This window comes from Arvicanthis niloticus, chromosome 11 (assembly GCF_011762505.2).
Source record: "Arvicanthis niloticus isolate mArvNil1 chromosome 11, mArvNil1.pat.X, whole genome shotgun sequence".
Lineage (NCBI taxonomy): Eukaryota > Metazoa > Chordata > Mammalia > Rodentia > Muridae > Arvicanthis > Arvicanthis niloticus.
In genome coordinates, this window is record NC_047668.1 from 56,162,662 (window position 1) to 56,188,092 (window position 25,431).

Below are 25,431 nucleotides of genomic sequence, written 5' to 3' on the forward strand. Positions count from 1 at the left end.
TCCTCCAAAGCCTACGCTCAAGGGCTCACTGGGCTCTTGGGTCCCTGACGTCACCAACCTCATGGATGTGCTGGCAGAAGGCAGGCACTGTTGTGAGCTGGCTGATGAGGTTCAGGTAGGCTGCACCCAGAGCGTAGAGTGCACAGCGGTTATAGATAGGCAGATTCTCTTCGTTGACCTGGGCCACATCCTGTGGTAATATAGATAGGCTTTCAGAGTTTTCCTCTGACAATTTAAAGTCTACATGCTCCCACCTGACCTCTCCCCAGTCTTCTTAGAGATGTCTCATTTCTCTAGACTAAATCTTTGTCTCACAACCTGGGGAGGCAGAAGCCTTCCTTATAAAGCTAGAGAAAATGGTTCATGGAATAATCCATGAGCTGGAGGAGTCCCGAATCCCTAAGCACAGAGTCAATGGCCTCATCTCTCTACTCTGTGGTTCCAGCAGTAGTGAGCGCCAATGTCCAAATCCTCATTACCATTAACCATACCACAGCTGATCTTGGTTGGTTGGCTTGGGTTGTTAAACCAGGTCCATATACTAAAAGCAGGAGATTGGGACACAAGAGAATTGCAAATTCCATCTCTTGGAGTAAATAAAGGAAATTGCAACATCTAGGCTTGCCTGCAAGATTTAGCACGGTCACAAAGATAACCTAAGATACCTGTCAATAAGTTCAAGAATGTGATGCTTACTTGGCTTCAGGACCCAGATGTCTTGCAATCTTTGAGGTTGGAAGGACCCACCTTGAAGGCAACGCACTTCTACCAGGGCAGACCTTGAAGGTCTTAGGTCCTGTTGAGTTACCACACTGGCTGCCCATGAATCACAATGCAGGTTTGTTAAAGACATGGGTCCCAGGCTTGACACACTGTGGCTTTCCAGTTTGGGCAATGTTTGTTTTGTTTTGTTTTTGTTTGTTTGTTTCAAGACAGGGTTTCTCTGTGTAGCCTAGCTGTCCTGGAACTAGTTCTGTAGACCAGGCTTGGTTTAAACCCACAGAGATGTGCCTGCCTCTGGGATAAAGGTGTGTGCCATCATATGTTTAAACAATCACCAGAGGCAATTCTGAATAAGTAAATCCAAGAGTGAGAGGATTTTAAAATGAACACATTTGTTTCAGGATCGCTCAGGGCTTTTAAATGCTCTCTCAGGAATTTTTGGGGTAGCCCTCAGACCCCATGAGGGACTTGAAATGTTAGAGACACAGTGATGATTCTGGATGACCTTGTGCCTTCTTTATTTTAAAGATGACCAAGAACCATGAATTAGTTTCTGGGGCTTCCTAGACAAGACCATAGTTCGAGGTCTTCATGGAGTAACCAACCAGAGTCCCTGGACACCAAAACTGTTTTGGTACTCCTATCTGTACCTGGCTTGACAGGCCCCTCCCCATGATCCTTATCCAGTCCGGCCCACATCCAGCCCCACCTGAACAGCCAGCACCAGTCGGATGAGGTCCACCACCACCTCCTCATTGGCCAGCTCAATGCTGATGAGCGCCAGCAGGCCATAGAGGGCCTCGTAGTGCTTCTGGATGTTCGTCTCCTCCTTACAGCTCAGGTAGATGTGCCGGTACAGCTGCTGGGAGTGCTGGGGACAGAACAGCCATGGTCAGTCGGTGGGTGCAGAGTGGATGGAGAGGGAGGCCCATCTGAAGGGGAGGTAATAGCTGTGTGTAGTGTCCTATCTCCATTCTCAGCAACTGGTTAACCTGGCCAGCCAACTGAAGGAGGGAGGAGGCAGGCTCCGGAACCAGAGGTCAAGCAGTGACTTAGAGACTAGAAGGTTGAGACCAATAAACCTGGCCTCTTCTGGGGCTTCTGTGTTTTGTGGTGACACTCACCTTCTTCATGAAGACAGTGTCCTGCCGGGAGCACTTGTCCACTTTCAACTTCAGGACTGAGATGTCACCAAGGGTGCTAAGAAGGGAGGGAGGAGCCTGTTAGCCACTGCGTGAGGTCAGCCTGAGTTCACACAGTGTCACTGAGTTTTATCCCTAGCGCTGTGGGTTGCTCTCCATTCTTAGCTCAATCTCCATTTCCTCTGAAATTGTCACATTTCTGTTTCTCTTAAACTTTATGCTGACTATTCTCTTCTGTAGAGAGAATCTCCTGTGTACTGTGTGGAAGCATCACCTGTCAGTAAAAAGCTGATGGCCTATTAGCAAAAGGCAGCAGATAAGAGGTGGGGGTTCCAGGAGAAAGATAGAAACTCTGAGAGAGAGGGGTGTGGGAAGATTCACCTCCTGGACCCTGAGGAGACAGACATGAAACTGAGGAAAGGTAGCCAGCTACATAGCACACATAGAATGGAATAAACCAGTTATACACATTATGAACTAGTCAGGGACCAAGCCCAAGCTTATGGCCTAGACATTTATTAATAAATAAGTCCCAGAGTTGTTATTTGGGAACTGCAGCACAGGTAGAAAAGACTCTGGTCACATCCTTTTCCCCCTTACCCCTTCCAAATCCTCAGTGCCAATGGCCCTGTGTCCTCCTCTTCTCTAGACCTGAAATATCCCTTAGTACCTGCAATTCCACCTTCAAATGCCCACAGTACTCTCTCCAGCCCTCAGCCCAGGCACAAGCACACTCTGGCTCCCCACTCTCCTTGGCCAAAGTCAAGGATGAATTCTAGTGGGTTTCACTGCACCCAAATTGTCCTCCACCTGGGTGTGAGGTGACTGACCAAGAAGACAGGTCTCATTGCCCTCCCTCCCCCCACCCCCCATCACACATCAACTGAAGGAGAGACTTCAGGCTCACCTGATGGTAGAGAATTTGTGGCGGTTGCCATGACGATCAATAAAGCTGATGAGAATCTCTAGGACAAAGAGGCGGATTTCTGCATCCTCCATGAGGGCAGTGGAGAGAAGGCGGTCCAGGAAGTTGCTGGGCAGGGCTGACATCATGTTGTTGCACTGGAAACCCGTGGATACCTGTGAGGAAGCCCGGGGCAGGTGTACTTAGAATCTTATCTTGGTGTATCAATAACTTGGAGGAGCAGCCATAAGAATTCTGGTGTAAAGTGTCCATCCTCTGTAGAGAGTCACCACCCCATTCTCTCACGGGCCCTGAGGGTCCCCTGGAAAGCCTACTTAGTACAGTTCAGTTGACATGTATGGGGACAGCACACAGGGGCAGTAAGTGTTAAGAGTGAGTAAAGGACGAGAACAGAAAAGGGCAAGAGTCAGGGAACAACTGAACACCCACAATGTGTGCAATGCTTTGTGAAGACCAGGATTCACAAGAACTAGAGGGCAGAGGAAGTCACAGCTGCCTGGCAGACTCCACTCACAGACCGACACAGCCCTGCAATAATGGGGGCCTTCTGACCCAAACCAGCCGACATAAATAGATACATCACACATGATGCCAAATGCTCAGGTCACAAGGAATAGTTCCTGTTAAGTCCACTTTGCAGACTGGTACCTCTGATGATTCTGAAGGCTTCCATGGTGCCAGCCCAGCCCAGCCCAGCCCCAAAACACCAAGTGTTCTCTGAAGGGGGACATGGGCATCCCCCAGACTGTCAATGTATGACACTGGGTACAAATTAACAAGGGTCAACTCGGCACAGCTGCAGGATCACAGAGACCGAGGAGAGGTCAGACAATTAGATTTGGGAAGTGTGAGGACAAAGGGACTTGACGAAGGGCACTGAGTGGGGCTGGAGGTACACTCAGTGGTGGGGCATTTGCTGATCATGCATGAGGACCTGGCTTCAATCCCCAAAGCAAAGCAGCCAACAAGCAAACACAATAGATGGCCTAGGGTGGGAGTTGAGGGGAGGGAGGGCTTGTGTGGAGTGAGGGGCTCTGTACACACTGGCATGCTGGGCAGAGATGGGAGCTGGGTGGTGCAATAAACAGAATAAGATCATCGGTTCTCAACCTTCCTGATGCTGCGACCCTGATGCACAGGCCCTCGTGTGGTGGTGACTTCCGACCATAAAATCATTTTTGTTGCTATTTCATAACTCTACTGTTATGAATAATGTAAATATGTGTTTTCGGATGGTCTTAGGCAACTCCTGTGACAGGGTCATTCAATGACCCCATGGAGTCAGGACCCACAGATTGAGAACCGCTGGTCTACGGAGAGAAAGATCTTGGGAATTTTGCTTTAAAAAGTCTGAACTTTAGATGTTCATATTAGAAACTAAGATTTTTCTCTGAAGTAAGAAGCAAAATAGAACACAGCATTCCCAGAAAGTTCTGGTGTTTATGATGGTTGAAGGTGGACACAGAAACATTGAAGACTATAACCTAGTGTGAGGTGTCCAACGTCTAGGCCGGGGCAGGAAGCTTGTTACAGAAGCAAATTTCAAAGCTGAGTGTGACAGTGCGTGTATGCCCATAATGCTGGTACTTGGTAGATTAAGGCAGGAAATAGGGTCGTGAATTTGATGCCAGCATAGGCTATATAAGATCCAAGGCCAGCCAGGGCTGCAAAGGGGGCTCGGGGGTGTCTCCTAAATAAATCACATACACACAAATACAGATTTAAGAACCTCGCCGTGGCTGACTATTCACGCTCCCTAGGGAAACTGCAAATTTAAGCAGGCTAGCATGGGAATGGTGCCTGGGAACAACAGAACTAGACCCCAGTAATGAAAGCTGAGGTGCATTAGAGCATACAGGAACCATGGAAGAAGGAGGTGCTGGTGGCTGGAAGGTGGGAGAAATGGGGAAACAGAGGCACAGGACCTGGAGAAAGGCAGCAGGTAGGCGCGGGGGTGGGGGTGGGGGGGGGAATTATCTCAAGAGCCACAAGATTTTATCGGCACACAGAATCACCATTAACAAAGAGAAGGATTAAGTTCCCACCTTGCTCTGAACAACTAAACGGGGCTCAGGTTGGGTTTCAGCCTTTCACTTACCCCTTTAATAGCTGGGCATATCTGTGCAGCATTGGAACATAACTGCCTTGGTTCTCTGTGTCCCACAGAGGCAGAGCAGGGGCAGGTTAGGGGGACTTACCTGAAGGAGGGACTTCAGCAACATGACCTGAGTCAGTCGGTTCCTATTCTCCCTGTGGGCCAGAGACATGGTCTCAACAGGATGGCAACAGAACGCCCCCCACCCCTGCCTTCCTCATCAGTTTTCTCACCAGGAGGCTTGTTGGGGAACCCATGACTTCCCTAACATGAGGGGGCGTTGTGGGAGAGGGAGCCTGAAAAATTGGCGTGGGACCTATGATCCCTCCGCTGAGGGGGGTTTTTTGGGCCACGAGAAAAGAGAGCAGAGCTACAGAAGTCAGGTTGGATAACCAGAGCCAGAGAGGGTAGGCTGGGAGAAAGCAGAGGACTAACCCTGTCCGGCCGGTCTCTACCGGGTGATGCAGGGAAGGCAGCGGGACTTTGCTCATGATGAAGAGAATCACCTCTGAGCGCTGGTAGGTCGGCAGTGTGCTGGCGAAGGAGCCTGTGAGGAAGAGGACAGGGAGCATGAGACGTCCCCCAGGCTCAGCATCAGTTGAATGGATGGAGTGAGGCTCCCTAGTGCCCAGGGGCGGGTAGGCCCAGAGAGATCTGCCCAGGCAGGCTGCTGTGGCTGCTGTGACTTTGCCTCCTGGGGAGGGAGCATGAAGGACTCCAGAGGGCTCTTCCCTTGTTACTGGGCTCCTTTACTGGAGGATAGAGCCCAGGGCAGGGCGGCTCAATGGTTTCAGTGTTCCTGTCCTGACTCTCGGGTGATGAGCCCCTGGCATAGGCACAAGGACCTCTGAGAGGGAGGAGTCCCTGATACTTGGGCTTCCCTAGTTGTCCACATCCAGGGCACAGGCAGTCTCCATTGCTTTCTTTCTTTCCTCTTTTCCCCTCTTAATCCCCACCTCCCCTCCAGTGGCCCCACCGTGGAAGCACTAGGCATGCCTAATGAGTACGAGGACACAGGAAGTCTGCCTTTGCAGGACAGCCTGGCTGAGAAACCCAGACTGACCTGGTACCTTTGCACAGGGCCAGCCAGGCGTATGTGTCATAAGCTGGCCTCCATTTTCCCCAGTGTCCTTAAATAACACAGCACTAGGTAATCATACCGCAGATGCTATGGCAGAGGCCTGGTCCTCCCACAAGGGTCATCTCTATCTTGTCCTGGTTCCACCCCACCTTCCAAAGATTCCTTCCTTTCCTACCTCCTTTTCCTAGCCCCCAGCCTAACTTGTCCCCTAGAGCTCTTCCTCTCTCCAAGCTTTGCCGGGGTCCTTCCTTTCAGCACAGCCCCAGCCTTATCCCATAGGCCCTGCGGTCTCAGGCCAGCGCCCTAGGTCCCTGGCAACCTCTCCCACAGCCTCATTTCTCTTCCAGTCTTATCAGGCCCCTTCCCCTGAGCCCCTCCCCGCCCCATCTCCAAGCCTCACAGGGTCCCTTCCCTTACTAAGTTCCTTCCCCAGACTCCTGCCCCTTTCCAAGCCTCACCCAGATCTATCTCCACTACCCTGTCCTAGGCCTTGGTTCATAGGCTCTGCTTCCTTAGCCCGGACTCCAGTCGTTGCCAACTCCTCTCTTGGAGCCCGCCCCCAAGCCTCAGTGGCCCCTCCCAGCCCCACCCCCTTCCTCACCGATGGTTTTGATGACCGCCTCCTGGAACATGCGCTCCTCATGCTCCTTGATGATCTTGGCGCCCAGGCTTACAGCGCCGTCGTAGCTCCCGGTTAGCGCGTAGTCGATGCTGAGCCGCAGCTGCCGCAGCAGGGTGTTGAACATCTCCAGTACCGTGGGCCCTGGGCGCCAAGGGGGAGGGACCCGCAAATCATGACAGGAATCCATCCCTCCTGCTCTCCCGTAAGCCCAGCCCGGAGCAGTCAATCGGTGTTGAATCCAACGCCGGCACACACCCCCACCCCGCGCCCCTTGCCTTTTGCTCCTGATCTCCTTACCGACAGAGCCTGTAGCCGCGATAACTGCAGCTTCCGATAGGACTTCCACGATGCCGGCGCGCACAGTCGCCGCGCTGCGGCTGTTGGCGTCCAGGTGGCCCAGGAGCTGCTGGATAACCAGGTGGGAGTGCTGCGGCTGTGGGGGAGGAAGACGTGCTGGTCCCCAAACAATCACCCCAAAGGCCCGGTAGCCCTCTGCTGGAACCCAGAGGCTGAGGGTGAACCAAAATGACATCCCACAGCCGGTGGACACGGCAGGTGGCACCCAGACCTCGCTCCCTTTCTTGTAGCACCCGCCCCCCTCAAACCCCAGCCCAGCCCACAAACACGGAGCCAAATCCCGGGGAATCTGCGTTTGCACATTTTTCCTGATTCTGTTTACTTCAAAGGTGGCCAGCAATCCGTTTCAAAATATTGTCTTTCATTTCTCCCTGTCCCCAGGTCTTACTGGCAAGGCCCACGAGAGGCCACGTGGTTCATCTCAGTGCCGCTCAAAGTGTACCTGGGAGCCCAGTGCCAATTCAAGATCTCTCTGCTGAGATGAGGCCAGAAGGAAAGAAAGCCCGCAGTAATCGGAACTGCTCAGGGAATGCAGGCTGCTTGTCTTTTTCGAGATTTAATTTTCTCTAAGAATTATTTTCCATTGTATTTCATTAAAAATAAAATATTGGCCTAGGATGTAGGAAACATTAAACAGAGAGCCCCTTGCAATTCCTTCCCAGCGAGATGATACAGCACGATCTTTGACAGCTGGCGGGGAAGTCATAGGACGCTTGGCTTTCTGCTTTGTGCATTGTCTAGCACCAGGAAGTGCCCTTGCGCAGGGTAGGGGACGGGACAAGCTGGAGCAGGGACAAAGCATACCTGAATTGAGTACATGATGATTTTAAAACAACGGGTGGCAAACACTTTGGGTTCCCAGAGAGAATGGTTATCCAGGTGGCTGTGAGGGAGAGAACATGGGGGGAGGGGTGACTAGGAAACTCAGAGGGAGGTAGGGAGTAGAGATGAACTTGGAGGGACAGTGACACTTGAGAGCCCCTGGCAGTTCCCAATCAAGGAGGGGTTTACAATACAGGCTCTATAGCTTGACACAAGCGATGAAGTTGGCACCTTTGTTCAGGTTTTGGTACCCTCTTCTTTACCAGCACAAACTACAGGTGGCCACTCTGTGGTAGCCTTGCTGTATGAACCAAAAAGGGATTGGCTTGGCCATAGCATGGCGGCAAGGCCATCTCCTTTCTTCTCACATCGGCAGATACAGGGGACTGGGGCAGTCGGCAAGGAGAGACTTGAAACCATCATCAGGGAGTAGAGAATTTCCTGGGTGGAGAGGAACACCCAACTCACATAAGAACAGGCTTGATGGCGTTCTTGATATTGCCGAAGGCTGCCCGGCCCAGCAGCTCTCTCAGACACCTCTCAGCCAGCTCTGCTGGGTTCTCCTTTTCCTTCTCTGGTGCTTGGAGGGGCGAGGGAGACCGGCTGTGGATACAGACCCGTGTGGATAAAGGACGGGGTTCAAAGCTGGGAGCCAGGATTGTATAATCCTAGATTTCTGTTCAGGACAAGCAGGAATTGGAAATAAGCTACACTAGGTCATAGAGTAGTCTTGGCTGTCAGCGGTTAACCAGGGTAAGGGATCTGGGAGTAGAAGATTGGGAGAGACGATAGAGTTGGTTTTGGAGAAACACTTCAGGGTGGGCTGGATTGCCTCTGGGAGGCCAGCAGACCTGAGGGGTCTAGATATATCTAAGGGTTCAGGAAGAAGGGGGTGAGAGCTGAAAAGAGGAAAGAGACATAAAGGTATGGTGTTCGGCTAGGGCATGACTTAATGGTATGCAAATCACAGAGTGAACCTTCTCAGAACAGAACTCCCCTTCTAAGAGCAAAGCAGCAGATCAGCGAGCTGTTATATCGGAAACAGCCACCAGGGGGCACACTTACTTTCCTCTGCTAGTTTAACAGCCCAGACCCAACTGAGTGCATTTTTACTGAGCGTCTAAGCGCAAAACCAAGGTAGGACAGCAACAGGAACCTTTCTCTCTATCCCATTCTAAGGGGAAAAATAAGGGTCAGGGGACTGAATGAGTCTGATGTTTTGGAGGCTCTAAGATTAAAATCCAGCGTCTGCAATTCTTGAGTGGCTGGTCAAACAGTCATGTTTTAAGGTCTGAAATGGCATCATGAATAGAGACTGGGAAGTTCCAAGGGAAAGTCTTTAGCATTTAGAATCACAAAAGGCATTTTTTAAAAAAAAGACATCTCCTTAGCTGGTGTGATCTGTTTGTCTGCCCCGTGTGTCTTGACCAGTTTACCGGTATACTCAGGCAGCACTGAATCATACGGCTCCTGCTTTCTTGTTTGAGAACTGAAAGGCCTCAGAGGCTGTCAGAAGACAGACCAAAGTACCCAAGCACCCAGCCTTGCACTCACTGGGGAACAAGCCACAAAGCCAAGAGTCCTGGCCTCATAGCTGCCTTTTACCTTCCTGTCCAAGCTAGGTGTGTTCCAGGAGCCTGTGTGCTAGGGGGGTGCTCTGAGAGTTGAACCCCACCCCCACTCACCTCTCTGCCTCTTCCACGTGCTGCAGATTGAAGAGCAGAGACGGGACAATCTTGTCCATGTGCTGTGGGTCCCAGATGTTAGCCTGCAGCTCATCATTCACCGTCTTCCTCACTACCCCTTGCAGGCCTTTGATGCCTGACATCCGGATCCTGTAAGGAAAAAGGTGGAGGCACATCCACACCCTGAGCATCTCTCCAGCCAGGAGAGGAGCTCGGTTCAAGATCTAGAGGCTTGAGTGCTCACAAAGGCTCCTCCTCATGGGTTTCGACCTGGTTGGGATACATTAACAGACAACATGATCCTTACCCTTGTGTAGCATATAAGCTATGGGTGGAGACAGACAGAGGTCAGAGATATAAGAAGGGGAATGAAGAAAATCACGGCATGTGGAGGGGCACAGAAGGAAAGGAGTGTGTGTGGGGACAGCCAGGCAGGCCCCATGGATGGGACCAAAGAGAGCAAAGCCATGGCAGAGGGGAAGCAGCGAGCTATGAGATCTACGGAGGAAGGACTGTGTGTCCTTGGAAGCAGGGCTGAAGGAGAGTGAGTGGGAGGACCCAGAGGATGGAGTGGGGGAGAGCCACTGTGAGGACTCGGGCTGTGTTGATGGGTATAGGTATTAGGGAGCAGGTTGCTTCTGAGGTATTCAAATGCATGTTTTAAACCGAGGAGTAAGTGGTGGGTTTGCGTGTGCACACACACTTCTGGAGGGTTGGTGTGTGCACACACACTTGTGAGTTTTGTTTCTGGCCCTCAAATTCAGCTCAGGAGACTATTATCTTATATTTTGCCCTGTTTTCTGGCCCCTCAATTTTTTTTCCTTCAGAACTGTCTTCTGGGAGCCCCATTTTGATTGACACCCACCCACCCTGGCAGCACAGACCTGAAGGAGAGTTGGGGAAGGCAGATTGGTCATCCAGTGTTGGCCCCTGGACTCCTGGTACTCACTTAGTCTTGATTTCCAAGTCATCGTGGCTTGAGTGGCACATTTCACTGAATCGGGACACAAAGAAGTCATAGCTTCGATGATAGGAGGGGGTGTCCTCTTCAATGTTGGCAAACTTCACAAACTGTCAGGCAGAGGGAGAGAATGTGCGTGAGAGGCAGTCGTGCTGCCCCTTGGTTCTGAGCATCCCAAGCACCTGCTACAAAAAAGCCACAGATCCAGGCATCTGGGGAGCAGCTGGCACATGCTGGGACTTGAAGGGGAACTGGGTCAAAGCCAGGGCACCTCCTTGACTGGGTTCTGAAACAGGAGAGCAAATCTGAACATTTGACTTCAAAACTGGAATCACATTTTACCACTGGACTTTTGAGTGTTTAAAGTTCGCCATGTTGGTAGTCTTGCTTCCTCTCCATATTCTTCTGTGAGACAGGGTTTCCCTGGCAGATGCTGGCCTTGAACTTGATCCTCCTCCTCTCCCCTCCCAACTGTTAGGATTGCAGGTGTTTGCCTCTGTGCCTGGCTTTAGCTCCCTTCTTTAAGCAGCATTTGCAGCTGCTGGATTCTACTGCACTGTGTTTCCTGCTCTAAAGAGGGAATTCATTTCAATCAAGTCTCCCAGAGAGGCAAGCATCACGGACAAAATAAACTGCTAAAAACTAATACAATTTATTTTGCTTGATGATATAAATGCTAGCATCCCCCCAAACAACTCTAGGGAGATTAGATTAATGGATTGGAGATATAGCTCAGAGGACAGAGTGCTTACTTAGCATGCATAAGCCCTGGGCTCCACCAACAGAACCGGATAAACTGAGTGTGGCAGCACAGGGCTGTAATCCCAGCACTCAAGAGGTGGAGGCAGGAGGATCAGAAGTTTGTAGAACAAGTTTGATACGACATCAGACCCCACCTCAAAAAGAGGGCTTAGATTTACAATACTTTTTATAATTTTTTAAATATTGGTTTAAAAAAATATACACATTCAAGTCAGGCAGTGGTGGAACACACCGTTAACCCCAGTGTTCAGGAGGCAGAGGCAGGTGGATCTCTGAGTATGAGGCCAGCCTGGTCTACAGAGTTAGTTCCAGGACTACATACAGAAAAACCTTGTCCCAAAACAAAACAAAATCTCACATTCTTTCTCAAAGTATCTAGTTGATACACTTTCATCATATTTGGTATTAATTTCCAATCTGTGTCTATTTAACTACTTAAAAGTTAACTTTACCCTAAGTGCAAATTAACAGCATCCTTTAACCTCATCATTTATTATAGTTTTAAATGTTTTATTAAATCTTTGAGACTTTTATACATGCCAACAGTATTTTACTCCGCCCTGGCTCCTTCCCTGATTCTTCCCAGGTCTGCCTTTCAGGCCTCTTACTCTGTCCCAGGCGTCTCCTCTTTTTTTACAGCCTCACTGAGTTGGGATTGTGCTGCTCAAACACTCACGGGTGTGGGGCCACCCACTGGATCATGGCCAACCTACCAGGGCCCACACCATTAAAAAGCAAAGAAAGAAAGAAACCCCAACCCCACTCTTTCTCTCCCAGAAGCCACCAACTAACAGTAGTTCTTTATCGACGGTTGGGGCCCTTTAGGCCTCTCCCTCCTCTCTGCTGGACTGGTTTGCTCTTGCACAGGTCTGGAGTAGACTGCTATAGCTGCTGGGAGTGGATGAGCCCTTCTGTCCTGGTTAGCTCTGCTCCTCCCTGTCTATGTCTCTTACACTCCTTCTGCCCCCTCTTCTGAGGTGGTTCCTGAGCCTTGGTGGAAGAGGAGGGATAATACTGACTCCATTTTGTGGTTGGGCACATCTGACTCTCCACTCCGGCAGTTGTGAGTTTCCATCTTAACCACCGTCCACCACACAGAGAAGCCCCTCTGCCAAGGACTGAGAGCTGCGCTAATCTATGGGTGAAGAGATAAGAATTTAGAGGGTAGTTTGATCTTACGTCTGGTTAGCAAAAGAGTGGGTTTTTCCCTGGGGGCTGTGCCCTCTCCAGCCATAGGTTTCTGAGCAGATTTATAGTACCAGCTGTTGGTTTCTTCCCAAGGAGTGGACTTAAATACAATAAGAAGGCAGTGGGTTATTCTTACAGCATTTGTTCCTCTGTTGTACTCATGGGCATGTCCAGAGAATGACATTACCATGCCATGCCCACCGGCACGCACAAAACCTCTGAAACCACACAGACCCCCTCCCTTAAACTCTTCATGACAGATATTTTGTCACAGTGACACAGAAGTAATTAATACAAACCATTAATAGGCAGCTGTTTTCTGCTGACTTATAGTTGTTTAACACATGAAGTAGGTAAGAAGATCTATCTTTCCAAGGTAAAGCTAAGACTCATACATAGGAACATTTGAGAGAACGTTCTAGTGCTAGCACAGAGTGAAAATGGCATTGCTTGCATTATTAGTGCGGTGTTGTAGTGAGGTATGGTAAGAAGCCATATCATCCCAAGATAACGATTCACCCAGGCTCAGGAGTTCCAGAGGCAAGGGCGAAGCAGGGCCTTGCTATGTGGCCTTCCTAAGCGCCCAAGGTGGGAGCACTGTCTTGGCTGGAGCGCGGTGCAGGTAAAGCTCAGGTTTGGAGAAGGCTGCAAAGGATGCTCACGTTCTTAAGCACCAACGGGATGTTCCCAGGCTACCTCCTCACAATCCAAGGCCGCTGCAACCTCTCCTACCCCTTCTTCTTTGAGACAAGGTCTCACATGTAGCCCTGGCTGGCCTGGAACTCATTATGTAGATCAAGTTGGCCTGCCTCTGCCTTCCAAGTGCTGGGATTAAGGAGAGTACCTTTTAAAACACTGGCTTGACCTAGAGTTTAGAAGAGCAGACAGAGCTCTGCCTCGCATGTAGCCCATCTCATTCCTGTTTTTGTCACGGAGCACAGAAGAAGCTGTATAACTTTGGAGTCTTTACTGTCTTGAGGCAGGCATAGGGAATATCTTAGCAACCTGGGACTCCCCTTGGCTTGGGCTATACACACGATCTCTTTAAAAAATGTACCTAGCAACTGGGACCTGTATCTAGCTGTATGTATACCTGCTTTAAACAATGAAAATAATGATTCCTTTTAGCATCTTCCTGATAATGCCCCATTTTTATGGAACTAGGGCCGATGGCCCCATCTGATCTAGATTAGTTTTGGGTAAATGTGCAATAAAGCTTATGTATATTGGAGCAAGCATATCACTGAGCTCACATGCATTATGGGAAAGAACATGTACAAGTGAGCCTACCCAATCCAAGCCTGTCAATCAAAATAGAGAACATATACTTCATTCAAACCACAGAACTTTATAGTTGGTCTTTCCCCCCACTCCTTCTTCCTCCTATGTTTCTGCAGTGCTGGAAACAAACTGGTCCTTATACACACCAAACAAGCACTCTAAGGCTGACCTACATACCTAGTTTTTTTTTTGTGTCCTGTGTGTGTGTGTGTGTGTGTGTGTGCGCGCATTTGCCTTAAAAACCAAAACCAAAAAAACCAAGGTCTTGGTTTGCAGCTCAAGATGGCTTGAAATGAATGAATTTCCTTCCTTCAACTCCCAAGTGCTGGGAGTACAAGCGTGCACCATCATACCTGCTACCGCCTGTATCTCTTACATTAGCATTTTGAGGGCTGGTTTGGAGCCCACCTATACATTTGAATTCCAACTTCTCTGATTATCAATAGGGTGACCCGGGACAAGTTACTCAAGCTCCCTTGGCCTCAATTGTTCCACTTATAAAATGGGGTTAATGAGTACTTGCCTTGTGTGCATGCTATGACCAGAATGATCAACAGCTTTGCCTGTCACTTTAAAAAAAAAAAAAAAAGATTTATTTTTATTATGTGTATGCATATATCTGAGTATGGAGTATTCACATGGATGCAGATGCCTGAGGAGGCCAGGAGGGGGCATCAGATTCCCTGGAGCTGAAGTTATAAGTGGTTGTGAGTATCCTAACGTGGGTTCTGGGAATTCAAGCCAGATCCTTGGGAAGAACATCTCTCCAGCCCCAGTCCTGATTTTTGTTTAAATGCTAGTTACTTAATATATGAAGTTATGAAAGAAAATAAGTTGAAATTCTGTTTCTTCTCCCTCTCCCTCACCCCTCCCCTGTCTCTCTCTCTCTCTCTCTCTCTCTCTCTCTCTCTCTCTCTCTGATAAAGCAATGGTAAAGAAGGTTTCCATGACAACAAACTGACAACTTTAAACACAGGACATTTCAAAGGCTAGGAGCACCGCTAGGTTCACTCTTTCAAGTTCAAAGTCCCAGCTCTTTCTCTGAAACACAGGGCACCAAGCTTGCTGGAGCGGATCACCAGCCCCTCAATGCCTCTCACAGATGCACAGAAAACTGGGGGTGATTAAGAGCTTGGTAAACAAACAGGAATCCTGTCCCAAATAGTGACTGTGCACAAACAGCTCTCCCGGGGCCTGACAGAACCCAGCTGCACTCACTCGGGCACCAACAACGTGTCTCCAGGCAGAGTCAGCTTTTCCCTCTTCTACAGATGGCTTTGGCCCTGAGTGACTTTCCATGGTCAAGAAAGGACAGTAGAACTTGGGAGCAGAGGCAGGACCTCACTTCTCTTGCAGCCTCGGGGCTACAGGCCTTTTTGCTGCCTCTACCCACAGAGGGGAAACAGGAAGTACCTCTGCCCTCTGAGATCATCCAAGCCACAGGAAGGATCTTGAGGCCATTGCTGTTTTGACTTTTATACTGTCTGCTCCCTTCTCCTTACTTTTTTTTTCCCTTTTGGCTGTTGTTCCATTTTGTCTTGGGATGAGGTCTTAACTATGTAGCCTACGCTGGCCTCAAACTCGACATCCTCTTCCCAATGACCCACTGAATGCTGTGATGACTACGGGTGTATCCTACCACATCTGGTTTCTCTTTTCTTCTTCTGCCATGCTGGAGAAGTTATCTAAGTTAAAAGTGAGTTAGTGCCTATAACACATAGTTAAAAGGAGTTGGATGCCGGAGAAAGAGGAAAGGATCCAGAACTTCTCCCTTCGCTCCCTCAGAATCCCTCCAGGATCCCACAAAGCCTCAGATCCTTGTGAAGACCATGGTGACACTTCTGGGCTAACCGTCCCAAGGCAGAGCAAGGTGAGCACCAGGGTCCCAGCAAATCTAAAATGATGTGAAGCAAGGCTCCTCTGAGGGTCCTGGCATAGGCAGCTGGCCAAAGCGTCCCAATGAAGGACAACGCTAGGAAAGGCTGCCCCCAGATAGGAACCCCAGCCCACTGCACTTTCAACTGAACTCACTTAGGGTTGCCAGCCCTGCTAATGTTCATGGTCATAGCACAGCCATTCAGCAGATGTGACGAATCGCTGGGACATGGAATTCAGAGGAATACCTGTCCTAAGCTAGGATTGCGTTGAGAAAAAACAAGAGTGGCCTGACACCCGCCTCTGTGGCTGTGGTCTCCATGGATCCAGGGTGCCTAGTTTATTCTCCATGCAGATGCTCTTTCCCAGACTATAGTTATCTTAAACAGGACAACTAAAGCAGTTCGTGAAGCTGTTGCCGGGGCAACATGACAAAGGGCTTCGCCCTTTGCTGCAGTGTACGTAATTTGTCAAAAGCAGCTGGTGCAAAGGGAAAAGGAAGGGTAGGGCTGTCACACCGGGTTCTGCAAAGGAGACTTAGAGAACTTTCTTCTGTTAAAGCAACTCTTCCGCCGGGCAGTGGTGGCATACACCTTTAATCCCAGCACTTGGGAGGCAGAGGCAGGTGGATTTCTGAGTTCAGGCCAGCCTGGTCTACAGGGTGAGTTCCAGGACAGCCAGGGCTATACAGAGAAACCCTGTCTCGAAAAACAAAAACAAAAACAAAACAAAAACAAAACAAAAACAAAGCAACTCTTCCGTAGAGTAGGAGAAAAGAAAAAATTCATGACCTGTGTGAAAAAATTCAGAAGTAGAGCTAGCAAGATGGTTCAGTAAGGTCAAGCCTGGTGACCCACATTCAATCCCCAGGACTAACAAGGTGTTAAGAAGAGAACTAACGTGTGAGTTGTCCTCTGACTATAGATGTTCACTATAGAATGTCCACGCCCACACACACACACACACACACACACACACACACACTTACTAAAGCTATCGGATTACAGCTGCATATAAGCTTCTTAAAGACTTGGAGCTTAGAGTATGCTCTAAGGGGAGGGACTAAGACAAAAGGCAAGAGATTAAAGAAGGCACCTAGAACATTTGAGAACATTTAGATAAACACATAATAGTGGGACTTCTGATCAAGCCTACTATATCTTCTCTCATAAATCATAGCATGTCATGGTCTATTTACTTATACTGTAACCAGCAACAGAGCCCAGACGACCCACAGAGACCAAGTTCAACCCACTCGAGATTTTTGGTAGACACATCAGAGCCCATGATAATCAGCCAGCCAGGAAAAGACAGAACTAGGCCCATGGCCATTGCTGCTTCCCCACAGTCTTCCCACTCCTCTGTGGCCTTCATCCCTGTGTTCTTATCTTTCTCTGAAGGATGTGACTGAGACCAGCTTTCAAAGGGTGCCCCATGGAGAGATGAGTCACAAGTGCCGTGGGCACCCCTATTCACCACAGAAAGACCCAAGTTCAGTCCTGTTTTCTATTTCTTTGTCCCTCAATGAAAATTATTTATGAGGACAATTCGTCAGGGAAAAAAAAAAAAATCAGAGGTCATCAGTTTAAAGAGCAGAACCTTATTTCTTTGTTTATTTGTTTATAGATGTAGGCTTCATTATGCATCCTTGGCTGGCCTTGAACTCACAAAGGTCAACTTGCCTTGGCCTCCCGAGTGCTAGGATTAAAGATGTGTGCCACCACAGGGGGCCCATGAATTTTATTTTTGAAAAGACTCATTGTATTATATTTAAGTATGCGTGTACACATGTAGGTCTGTGCATATCAGTGCCTGAGGAATGTAGAGATGCCGGATCTCCCGAGAGTGAGAGTTCTAGGTGTCTGTGAGCAGCCCAAGACTGAAAATCCAACCCAAGTCATCTGTAAGAGCACTACGTACTCTGAACGACTGAGATATTCCTCCAGCTCCGATAAATTTTCCTTTTAGGACATATTTTTTATATGCTTCTATAAATAGGATATTTGCTGAAATTCAAGACACAAAACACCTCTTTGCTCACACAAAGAGAGACAGTAAGACAAGAAAGAGGTATAGAGTTTAGGGCAGCAGCTCTCAACCTGTGGGTCTCCACCCTCACAGGGGTTGCACATCAGATATCCTGCATATCAGATCTTTCCATTATGATTCAAAACAGTAGCAATATTACAGTTATGAAGTAGCAACAAAATAATTTTATGGTTGGGGGTCACCAAGACATGAGGAACTGGATTAAAGGGTCACAGCGTTAGGAAAGTTGAGAACCATTGGCTTAGGGTGGTCAGACAACAAGTGAGGATGGAACAGCCCAACCCAGAGGTCCTCCAGCCTATCCCACCCTGCATGCCGAGGCCCCTTACCGAGTTGGTGCCGAGGATCTGCAGGTTTGGCTTCTCTGACTCCAGCAGCTTGGCCACCATTTTAAGGAAGCTTTCCACGAAGAGGTTGATGCTCTGGCAGTGGCAGGCCATGAGCAGCTGGTCCAGCGCCTCCATGGCAATACACACGTACCTAAGGACAGAGGCATTATGGCTTCACATGGTCTTCCTCTCTCCCACAACAAACCTGGCTGGGGCAGAATCTGGGGACGGAGCTATGTCTATGGGCTCTCAGTGTCAGAGCCATGTTTCTAACAAAGGTTCACTCCAGTCCAGAACAGAGAATTAGGATGACATAGAGTTGTAAGGGGAACCTTGTAAGTGTCAAGCCTCCCCAGTCCAATTCATGTGCTATATACACATCAAAGGATGAGCTCAAGATATATATTTATAAACTCTTGACTTTTGGGGGGGGGTCTTTAAAAAAGTTTGGATTAATAAAAATATTTCCTGGGAGAGATTGCCTGGCCCCATACAGGCCTTAACTGTATTTCTTGTGGCAGCTGTCCAGCTATAGAAACTGTGTCGTCAAACCACTTGAGCCCCAAGCTACCTTTGTACATCTATACACAAATTAGCAGAATCCATGGTGTCTGGGTTTTTTTTAAAACTTTTAATTAATTAATTAATTAATTTTTAAAGCTTTATTTGATGTCTATGAGTGTTTGCCTGTGTGCACATCTGCACCATGTGCGTCTATCCTTGAAGGCTAGACAAGGGCATTGGATCCTCATGGAACCGCAATTACAAATGACTGTGAGCATCCCTGTGGGTGACAAAGATCAAACTGGGGTTCTTTGGAAGAACATCTACTGTTTTTATCTATTAAGCCATTTCTCCAGCCCCCAAATCTGTTTTTAAAAATTGCCATCAGACACCAGTTCTTCAACACCCTTGCATTAACTTTTGTATAAAATAGCAAAAAAAAAAAAAAAAAAAAAAAAAAAAAAAAAAGCAAAGCCTTGGACTGGAGAGTTGGCTTGTCAGTTAAGAGCACTTGACTGTTCTTCCAGAGGTCCTGAGTTCAATTCCCAGTAACCACATGGTGGCTCACAACCATCTGTAATGAAATCTGATTCGTTCTGGCGTGTCTGAGGACAGAGCATTCATATCAAATACATGAATACATATATCTTTAAAAAACCCTCTATACTTCGGAATCTTTTCTAGTTTTATAAAATTTATTTCTTTAATCTCTCTGAGTTGAGCCAGCTACTATTAAATTCTTGGATTTCACTAAATCCAATTATTATTAAGGATTATTAAGGAAACAGTGGTCTCTGTGTATACTCAAAAATAGATCATGCCATGTTTTTAATCTATAATATCCTTATTTCTTTTTTCTTGAGGGACTAGGGTGGAACCCAGGGCTCAGCACACACTGTTGAGCGCTGAGCTACAGCCCTAGCTCTCTGTGGTGGCTTTGGAACACAGAGGTAGTACTGGCTCGGAGAACTCATTGGGTGAGTGGGAGCCCTGACTTGGCATCCCTCCTACACAGGACAAACACGCCTGACTCTCCGTAACTTTGTCCTCCACAGACCAGCAATGCGGCAGTGAGGACAAGACTCCTTCTACAGTCCTGGCATCCTGCAGAGTTCAAATCATCCAAGCTGGAAAAGAAAACTGGCTGGGATCCCTGCCAGAGAGGACAATCCAGAGGGAGACAGGTCTTCCATGTAGGGACACCTGGACATGGTCAAGTCACCAAACATGGTAATAAAATAAGGGCAGGCAAAGAGAAATTCCAGTTTTTCTATGGGTCACGCCACCATTTTTCTACTGACATCATACTTTTAATAGAGTTGAAATGACATAAAGGAGGAGGCGTGGTGGCCAACGCTAGGCAAGAGGAGACACCAGAAGTCCTCCCAAACCCTGGAGCAGAGACGACAGCCTTTCCAGTGGTGGGAAGGAGAAATCTAGAATACCCTGATAAGAAAAAACAAGCAAACAAACAAACGAACAGAAAACACCAAACTATTCTTTCCCAGAAAAAAAAAAAAAAAAAGAGAGAGACTATTGACCAAGACTAGAGATTTTGGTATAAGGTGAAAATCACAGTAGAATTGACATGGAAATGGAAAGAAAGAAAGAAGCATCATGCCTAGTTCCCTGCGCATGTACCTTGATGCTACATTCCTGATTCCAGTGCTGAGTGTCATGGTTTTAATTATGAACTTGAACTCAGACCCAAGTGATGAGCTCAGTGTTTGTCCTGTGTTATCACCAGCTTCCCTATGTGCACCACTAGTCAGACCTCGCTCTTAGACAGAGCATGGGATTTTGGGGACACTGACCATCAACAGGATTCCCATGACAAGGTTACCATCATCAGGGAGGGATTAGATCTGAGTTCTGCCAGGGGTCCAAGGTAATACTGAGTCTGAGAGTCCAAACTGGCCGGCCTGAAGCCAGAGGTACTTGGAGCAGAGTGGGTTAGGATGGAGCTGGGCCACGGGGTTAGTACCGGCCGCTGCAGCAAACATCAGCTCCAAACATACCATTCGAGCTTTCCAAAGATGAAGAGGACAGAATGCAAGTGAGCTGGAACAGACCAGGAATTGTGAGCAGCAGGGGAGGACACTGGGCAGATTACAAATGGAAGAGCTTAGTCTCAGTCACATGAACGACAACCACAGAGCAAAATGCCCAGGGTGCCTGGTGCCAGGTGAAAAGTCCCTCTGTGGAGTCCTTGAAGTGGCTGGCTCTGCTTGGACACCTTGTTTTAGGTCAGAAGCAGCCAGAGAAACCAGGAAAGGCCTGCAGTGCCAGGGGAAGAGTGAGAGGAGTAGCCTGGGAGCCTCACCCAGTTGGAGAGGAAATATGGAGCTGGAGTCAGGGACTTGGATCATCCCTCAAAGGATAGCCAGAACCCTGGACAAAGGGCCTCTTATCCTGGGCATTCTGGGTATATTTGGTCAGCCCATTCCGGAACTGAACTTTCTGAGTTTTCTAAGAACCCAGGAGCAGGGAGAAGGTTGGGCCACAGCTAAGGGAGAGCAGACTGAGAAAAGTTCACTTTTCTGAAGGGTCAACCTACTCTTCCACCAGCCGTAGGCCCTTCTAGGAAACAATGCTGGGTTAGCTTGGGTCAGGGTCCTCAGGTTGGAGCAGCCCACAACCCTCATCTCCATCCTCACTGCTCATCCCTGGGCTGGGGCAAAACTCCAGGCACCGGGGATTGGGGAAGCACCCCTGATCCTGTCTAATGTGATATCCTGCACACGGTGATCCATGCTCGATGCTCACTGTGGACTGACGCCTGTCCTCAGCACTCACCCCTCCCCTGCTGCCCAGTGCTCAGAGGAGTTGGGCTGATCTGGAGCGGGAAGGAGAGAAGCATAGAAATGCCAGGGTTCTACTTCTTTGCACATCACTACCTATTCTAGCCTTGAAATCCCCCCCACTCCCTGCTCACAGCTGGCATCCTTGTGGGGACAGACACTCATGAATCAGGACCCCCAGAAGGCTGTGGCCAAGTGGCAATGCAGGAAGGCAGTGGTCATGCAAGAGTGGCTCTGCCTCCGGGACTATATCCAAGGTTCACACTGATAGGACCAAACCATAGAGACACCCGCACCACGCACAGCTCCTCTTACTGTGTGATGTGAAAATGTTGCTCTTCCAGGGCCTCCATCAAGGACAAGGACAAGGCCAGCCATGTTGGGTAGGGAGACACAGGAGGGCAAGGAGAGAAGAGTCTAACAGACGTTTCTCCAAATGTTTATGATCAAAGCCCTCCCTCGGGCTTTAAATACCTAGATGCTGCAAGGGCTATTTTTAACAGGATGATGCCACTTTTGAATTGTCATTCCACAGGGGGAGGAAGGATTCCAAGGGACTCTGTCAGCTGTGGACATTTTTAATCACAAGACACATCACTGCAGAGATCGAGGGCAGAATCAGTATTAAATGTTTAATGCCATCACTGGCACATTAGCTTTTGGTTCAGTCAAGGATAAAGCCATTTTTACTTGCCTGAATACGTTTTACAGTACGTCAAGACTCTTTATATAACCGCTGTGCTCAAAGCATTCGTGCTCCTCCTCTTAATGAGTGGCAACCTAATTTTACTGTACAGAGAATGATCACGGAAACACCAGTTTGCATTTGTTTTCACATTGGGGGTAGCCTGGTTTAAGAGTTGCCAGATCCGGGCTAAAGCACATCCCTAGTATGTACAAAGCCACGATTTGATCCTAACCCTTCTCCCCCACCCCAACATTACTGATGGTCCTTGATTTCTCAACCTTAGGACTGCTCAGCCAGTCTGCCTGTATTGGCTATATAATAGGTATGGTGGGTGGAGGACATGGGGGTGGTAGACCCTGGAAGTTGAGGAGCCTGGAGACGACTCTATAAGAGCATCTAGTCTTGGGGTTGAAGAGCATGTCTAACGGCATTAGCCTGGGAAAACCAAACAGAAGATAAACAGTGGGAAGACAAGTCTCTATTGTCATCTGATCTAACAGTTAAAAGGCTGAACCAAAAGAAAGGCAGGAACAGGCCTGGGGATGTAGCTCCCATTGGCCTAGCACGTATGATGCCCTGGGTTTGGTCTCCAAAACCACAAAATCCTGGGATGGTGGGGCATCCCTGCAACCCCAACATGGGAGAAGTGAGAGCAGAGGAGGGTTTAGAAGTTCAAGCTCACTCTTCGCTGTAGTGAGTTGGAAGCTAGCCTTGGATACATGAAATTCTGTTCCCCTTCTCACCCCACCCCCAATAAAATAAAAATAAAAAATGCAAAAAGCAGAGGAGAGTGGAGAATGGAAAGACTCGGGTCGAGTAGGGTCCACAGGATTAGGGATGGCGGCTGTCCATCTTGTACTCCGCCCTCTGCCCCATTAGAACACTACGCGAGCTTCTCAGAGTTAGAGAGCTATTTAGCCTATGGATTGTGTGGTGATGGCAAGGCAGCAGCAAGCACAGTATGCACTGAAGTCCACGGAGGTAACACATGCTCAAAAGTCAGTGTTTAGGGAACAGAGACAACACAATGAAACACACAACTCCCCCACTCCCACCCCCCGCTGTGCTAGTCACAGAGCAAACACTCTGAATGCATCAGCATTTGGCACTTCTAGCCACTGAGATTTGTTGTTTCTTATTCAAAGATGACCTTTAATACTTCATATGTGCACATATTTCCCATTTTTCCTATTTTTAATATCATTGGATAGGGATCTTATAAACACCATTTCTGTTGTGTCCTATCATTTTATCAAATGATACAAATCATAACTTACTGGGTTTTTCTCTTGCCAGATGCTTAAGCCACGTGTAGTGTGTCATTGTTATAAGAAGTGCTACACACTAGGCATGGTGCCCCACACTGTGTTCCAGTACCTGTGAGGTGGGGGCAAGAGGATCAAGAGTTCGAGGCCATCCTCAGCCACATCACAGGTTTGAAGACAGCTGGGGCAACCTGAGCAAAACCAGGGCGGCCTCTTCCTGCATTCTCACAGTTGTTTCTGTCTGTGAGACCTGTGGCTTGACCCTGCTGAGAGCAAGATGTCTTCAGGAAATGCAAACATTGGATATCCTGCTCCCAACTTCAAAGCCATAGCTGTTATGCCAGATGGACAATTCAAAGATATCAGCCTAAGCGAATACAGAGGAAAACATGTTGTGTTCTTCTTTTACCCTCTTGACTTTACTTGTGTGTGTGTCCCACAGAGAACGTTGCTTTCAGTGATAGAGCAGAAGAATTTAAGAAACACAACTGCCAAGTGATTGGAGCTTCTGTGGATTCTCGCTTCTGTCATCTGGCATGGATTAACACACCCAAGAAACAAGGAGGAGTGGGACCCATGAACAGGCCCTTGATATCAGATCCCAAGCGCACCATAGCTCAGGATTATGGAGTCTTAAAGGCTGATGGAGGTATTTCTTTTAGGGGCCTCTTTATTATTGATGGTAAAGGTACCCTTCGCCAGATAACAATAAATGATCTTCCTGTTGGCCGCTCTGTGGATGAGATTCTGAGACTAGTCCAGGCCTTCCAGTTCACTGACAAACATGGTGAAGTGTGCCCAGCTGCCTGGAAATCTGGCAGTGGTACCATCAAGCCTGATGTTCATAAGAGCAAAGAGTAGTTCTCTATGCAGAAGTGAGCACTGGACTTTCAGCATTGAGCAGAAAGAAGAAAATCTCTTGTACAGTACTCATGCTTAAACACTTGCTGTGGTGTGGTTCCAGATAAGACTTTCCACAGGGCCGGGCGTGGTCGGCCTTTCTTCCACTATTGGTAGAGCTGTGCTTTGGGCAGATCATCTTTCATCAGTCACAGAAGCCTGTTAATTCATTCATTCATTCATTCTTTCTTTCTTTCTTTCTTTCTTCCTTCCTTCCTTCCTTCCTTCCTTCCTTCCTTCCTTCCTTCCTTTTTTGTTTTGTTTTTTGTTTTTTTTGAGACAGGGTTTCTCTGTGTAGCCTTGGCTGTCCTGGAACTCACTCTGTAGACCAGGCTGGCCTCGAACTCAGAAATCCACCTGCCTCTGCCTCCCAAGTGCTGGGATTAAAGGCGTGCGCCACCACTTTTTTAAAGTATTTATTAAATGTGAATTCTGAGGGGGGGGGGAAGCAAAACAAAACCAACAAACAGAAAACACTGCAAAAAAGTCTCTGTAAACAAGGTAGAGGAATAAGATGGGTTCCTTGAGAAGTGATGGTCAGAAAGGACAAAGAGCAGATGTGGTTTTGAAGATCTAGACACATACTTCATGACTGGGAAAATTTCAACTAATTTGTTCTTTTTCCAGGAAAGCCTGAAAATGCCTCTTTTTTGACACCATTTCCTGGTTAATACTTGAATATTTACTTTTAGAGAAAAGTCAATGTGATAGGCTTGTCCAGTGGTTTAGGCATGAGCTGTAAGTCTGGTGAATGCCATACAGGTGACCCCCGCTCTCAGAGTGGACTCTTTGTAATCTTTCCCCCAGCTGCCCCTCTCCTGACTCCCCCAGACGATTTATTCGATATTACTAACCTGTGATCTTGAACCCTTTGCCTTATTTGTTGATGATATTATATTTATCTTTGATTTTCAGGTTTTAAAATTCTGATGGTTTCTCTTTCAACAGCAAGATATTTAAAATTTTAAAGTGAATGTTTGTCTCGTTTTGAGATGGGCCCTCAGCTTTCCTAGGCTAGCCTTGTTATAATACCAAGGATGATCTCAAACATTCGATCTTCCCGCCTCTACCTCCTGGTGCTAGGATCACAGGTATGCTCCACTGTGGCAGTTTATGGGGGGCTTTAGAGATTCAACCCAAGGGTTCTAGCATGCTGGACCTTTTAGCAACTGTGCCAAATTCTCAGCCTCTCTGAAGTGTGTTTTTAGTGGAGTGACTACTCCAACCTTTCCTTCTCAGAACGCAGATGGCTCTATCTCACTTTTTCAGTCAGTAAGGGGAGAGAATAACTACACATTTTGAGTCAGACTGGCTGTCTAAGTTTTTCTGTGTGGACACACAGCAACTCTATGGATGCCAAACGGCTACTCCTACTG

The 25,431-nt window shown here is 48.1% G+C and overlaps 1 protein-coding gene and 1 pseudogene across 3 annotated transcripts in view; one reads left to right on the plus strand and one right to left on the minus strand.

The window, feature by feature from the left end:
- Positions 1 to 25,431, minus strand: part of Efr3b (EFR3 homolog B) — a 77,489-nt gene that overhangs the window by 12,763 nt on the left and 39,295 nt on the right. For 2 of the 3 annotated variants that reach the window (XM_076942224.1, XM_034514218.2), the window contains exons 4-16: positions 17,898 to 18,048; positions 10,402 to 10,523; positions 9,453 to 9,602; positions 8,236 to 8,370; positions 7,750 to 7,828; positions 6,886 to 7,021; positions 6,568 to 6,729; positions 5,321 to 5,432; positions 4,989 to 5,040; positions 2,773 to 2,945; positions 1,848 to 1,923; positions 1,433 to 1,594; positions 59 to 190 (exon numbers count right to left, since the gene is read on the minus strand). In XM_076942224.1, coding sequence (XP_076798339.1) covers positions 59 to 190; positions 1,433 to 1,594; positions 1,848 to 1,923; positions 2,773 to 2,945; positions 4,989 to 5,040; positions 5,321 to 5,432; positions 6,568 to 6,729; positions 6,886 to 7,021; positions 7,750 to 7,828; positions 8,236 to 8,370; positions 9,453 to 9,602; positions 10,402 to 10,523; positions 17,898 to 18,048 — 1,642 coding nt within the window. The remainder of the gene's footprint in view (positions 1 to 58; positions 191 to 1,432; positions 1,595 to 1,847; positions 1,924 to 2,772; positions 2,946 to 4,988; positions 5,041 to 5,320; positions 5,433 to 6,567; positions 6,730 to 6,885; positions 7,022 to 7,749; positions 7,829 to 8,235; positions 8,371 to 9,452; positions 9,603 to 10,401; positions 10,524 to 17,897; positions 18,049 to 25,431) is intronic. The other variant, XM_076942225.1, reaches the window with a different exon arrangement.
- Positions 23,433 to 24,034, plus strand: LOC117717015 (peroxiredoxin-1 pseudogene; annotated as a pseudogene).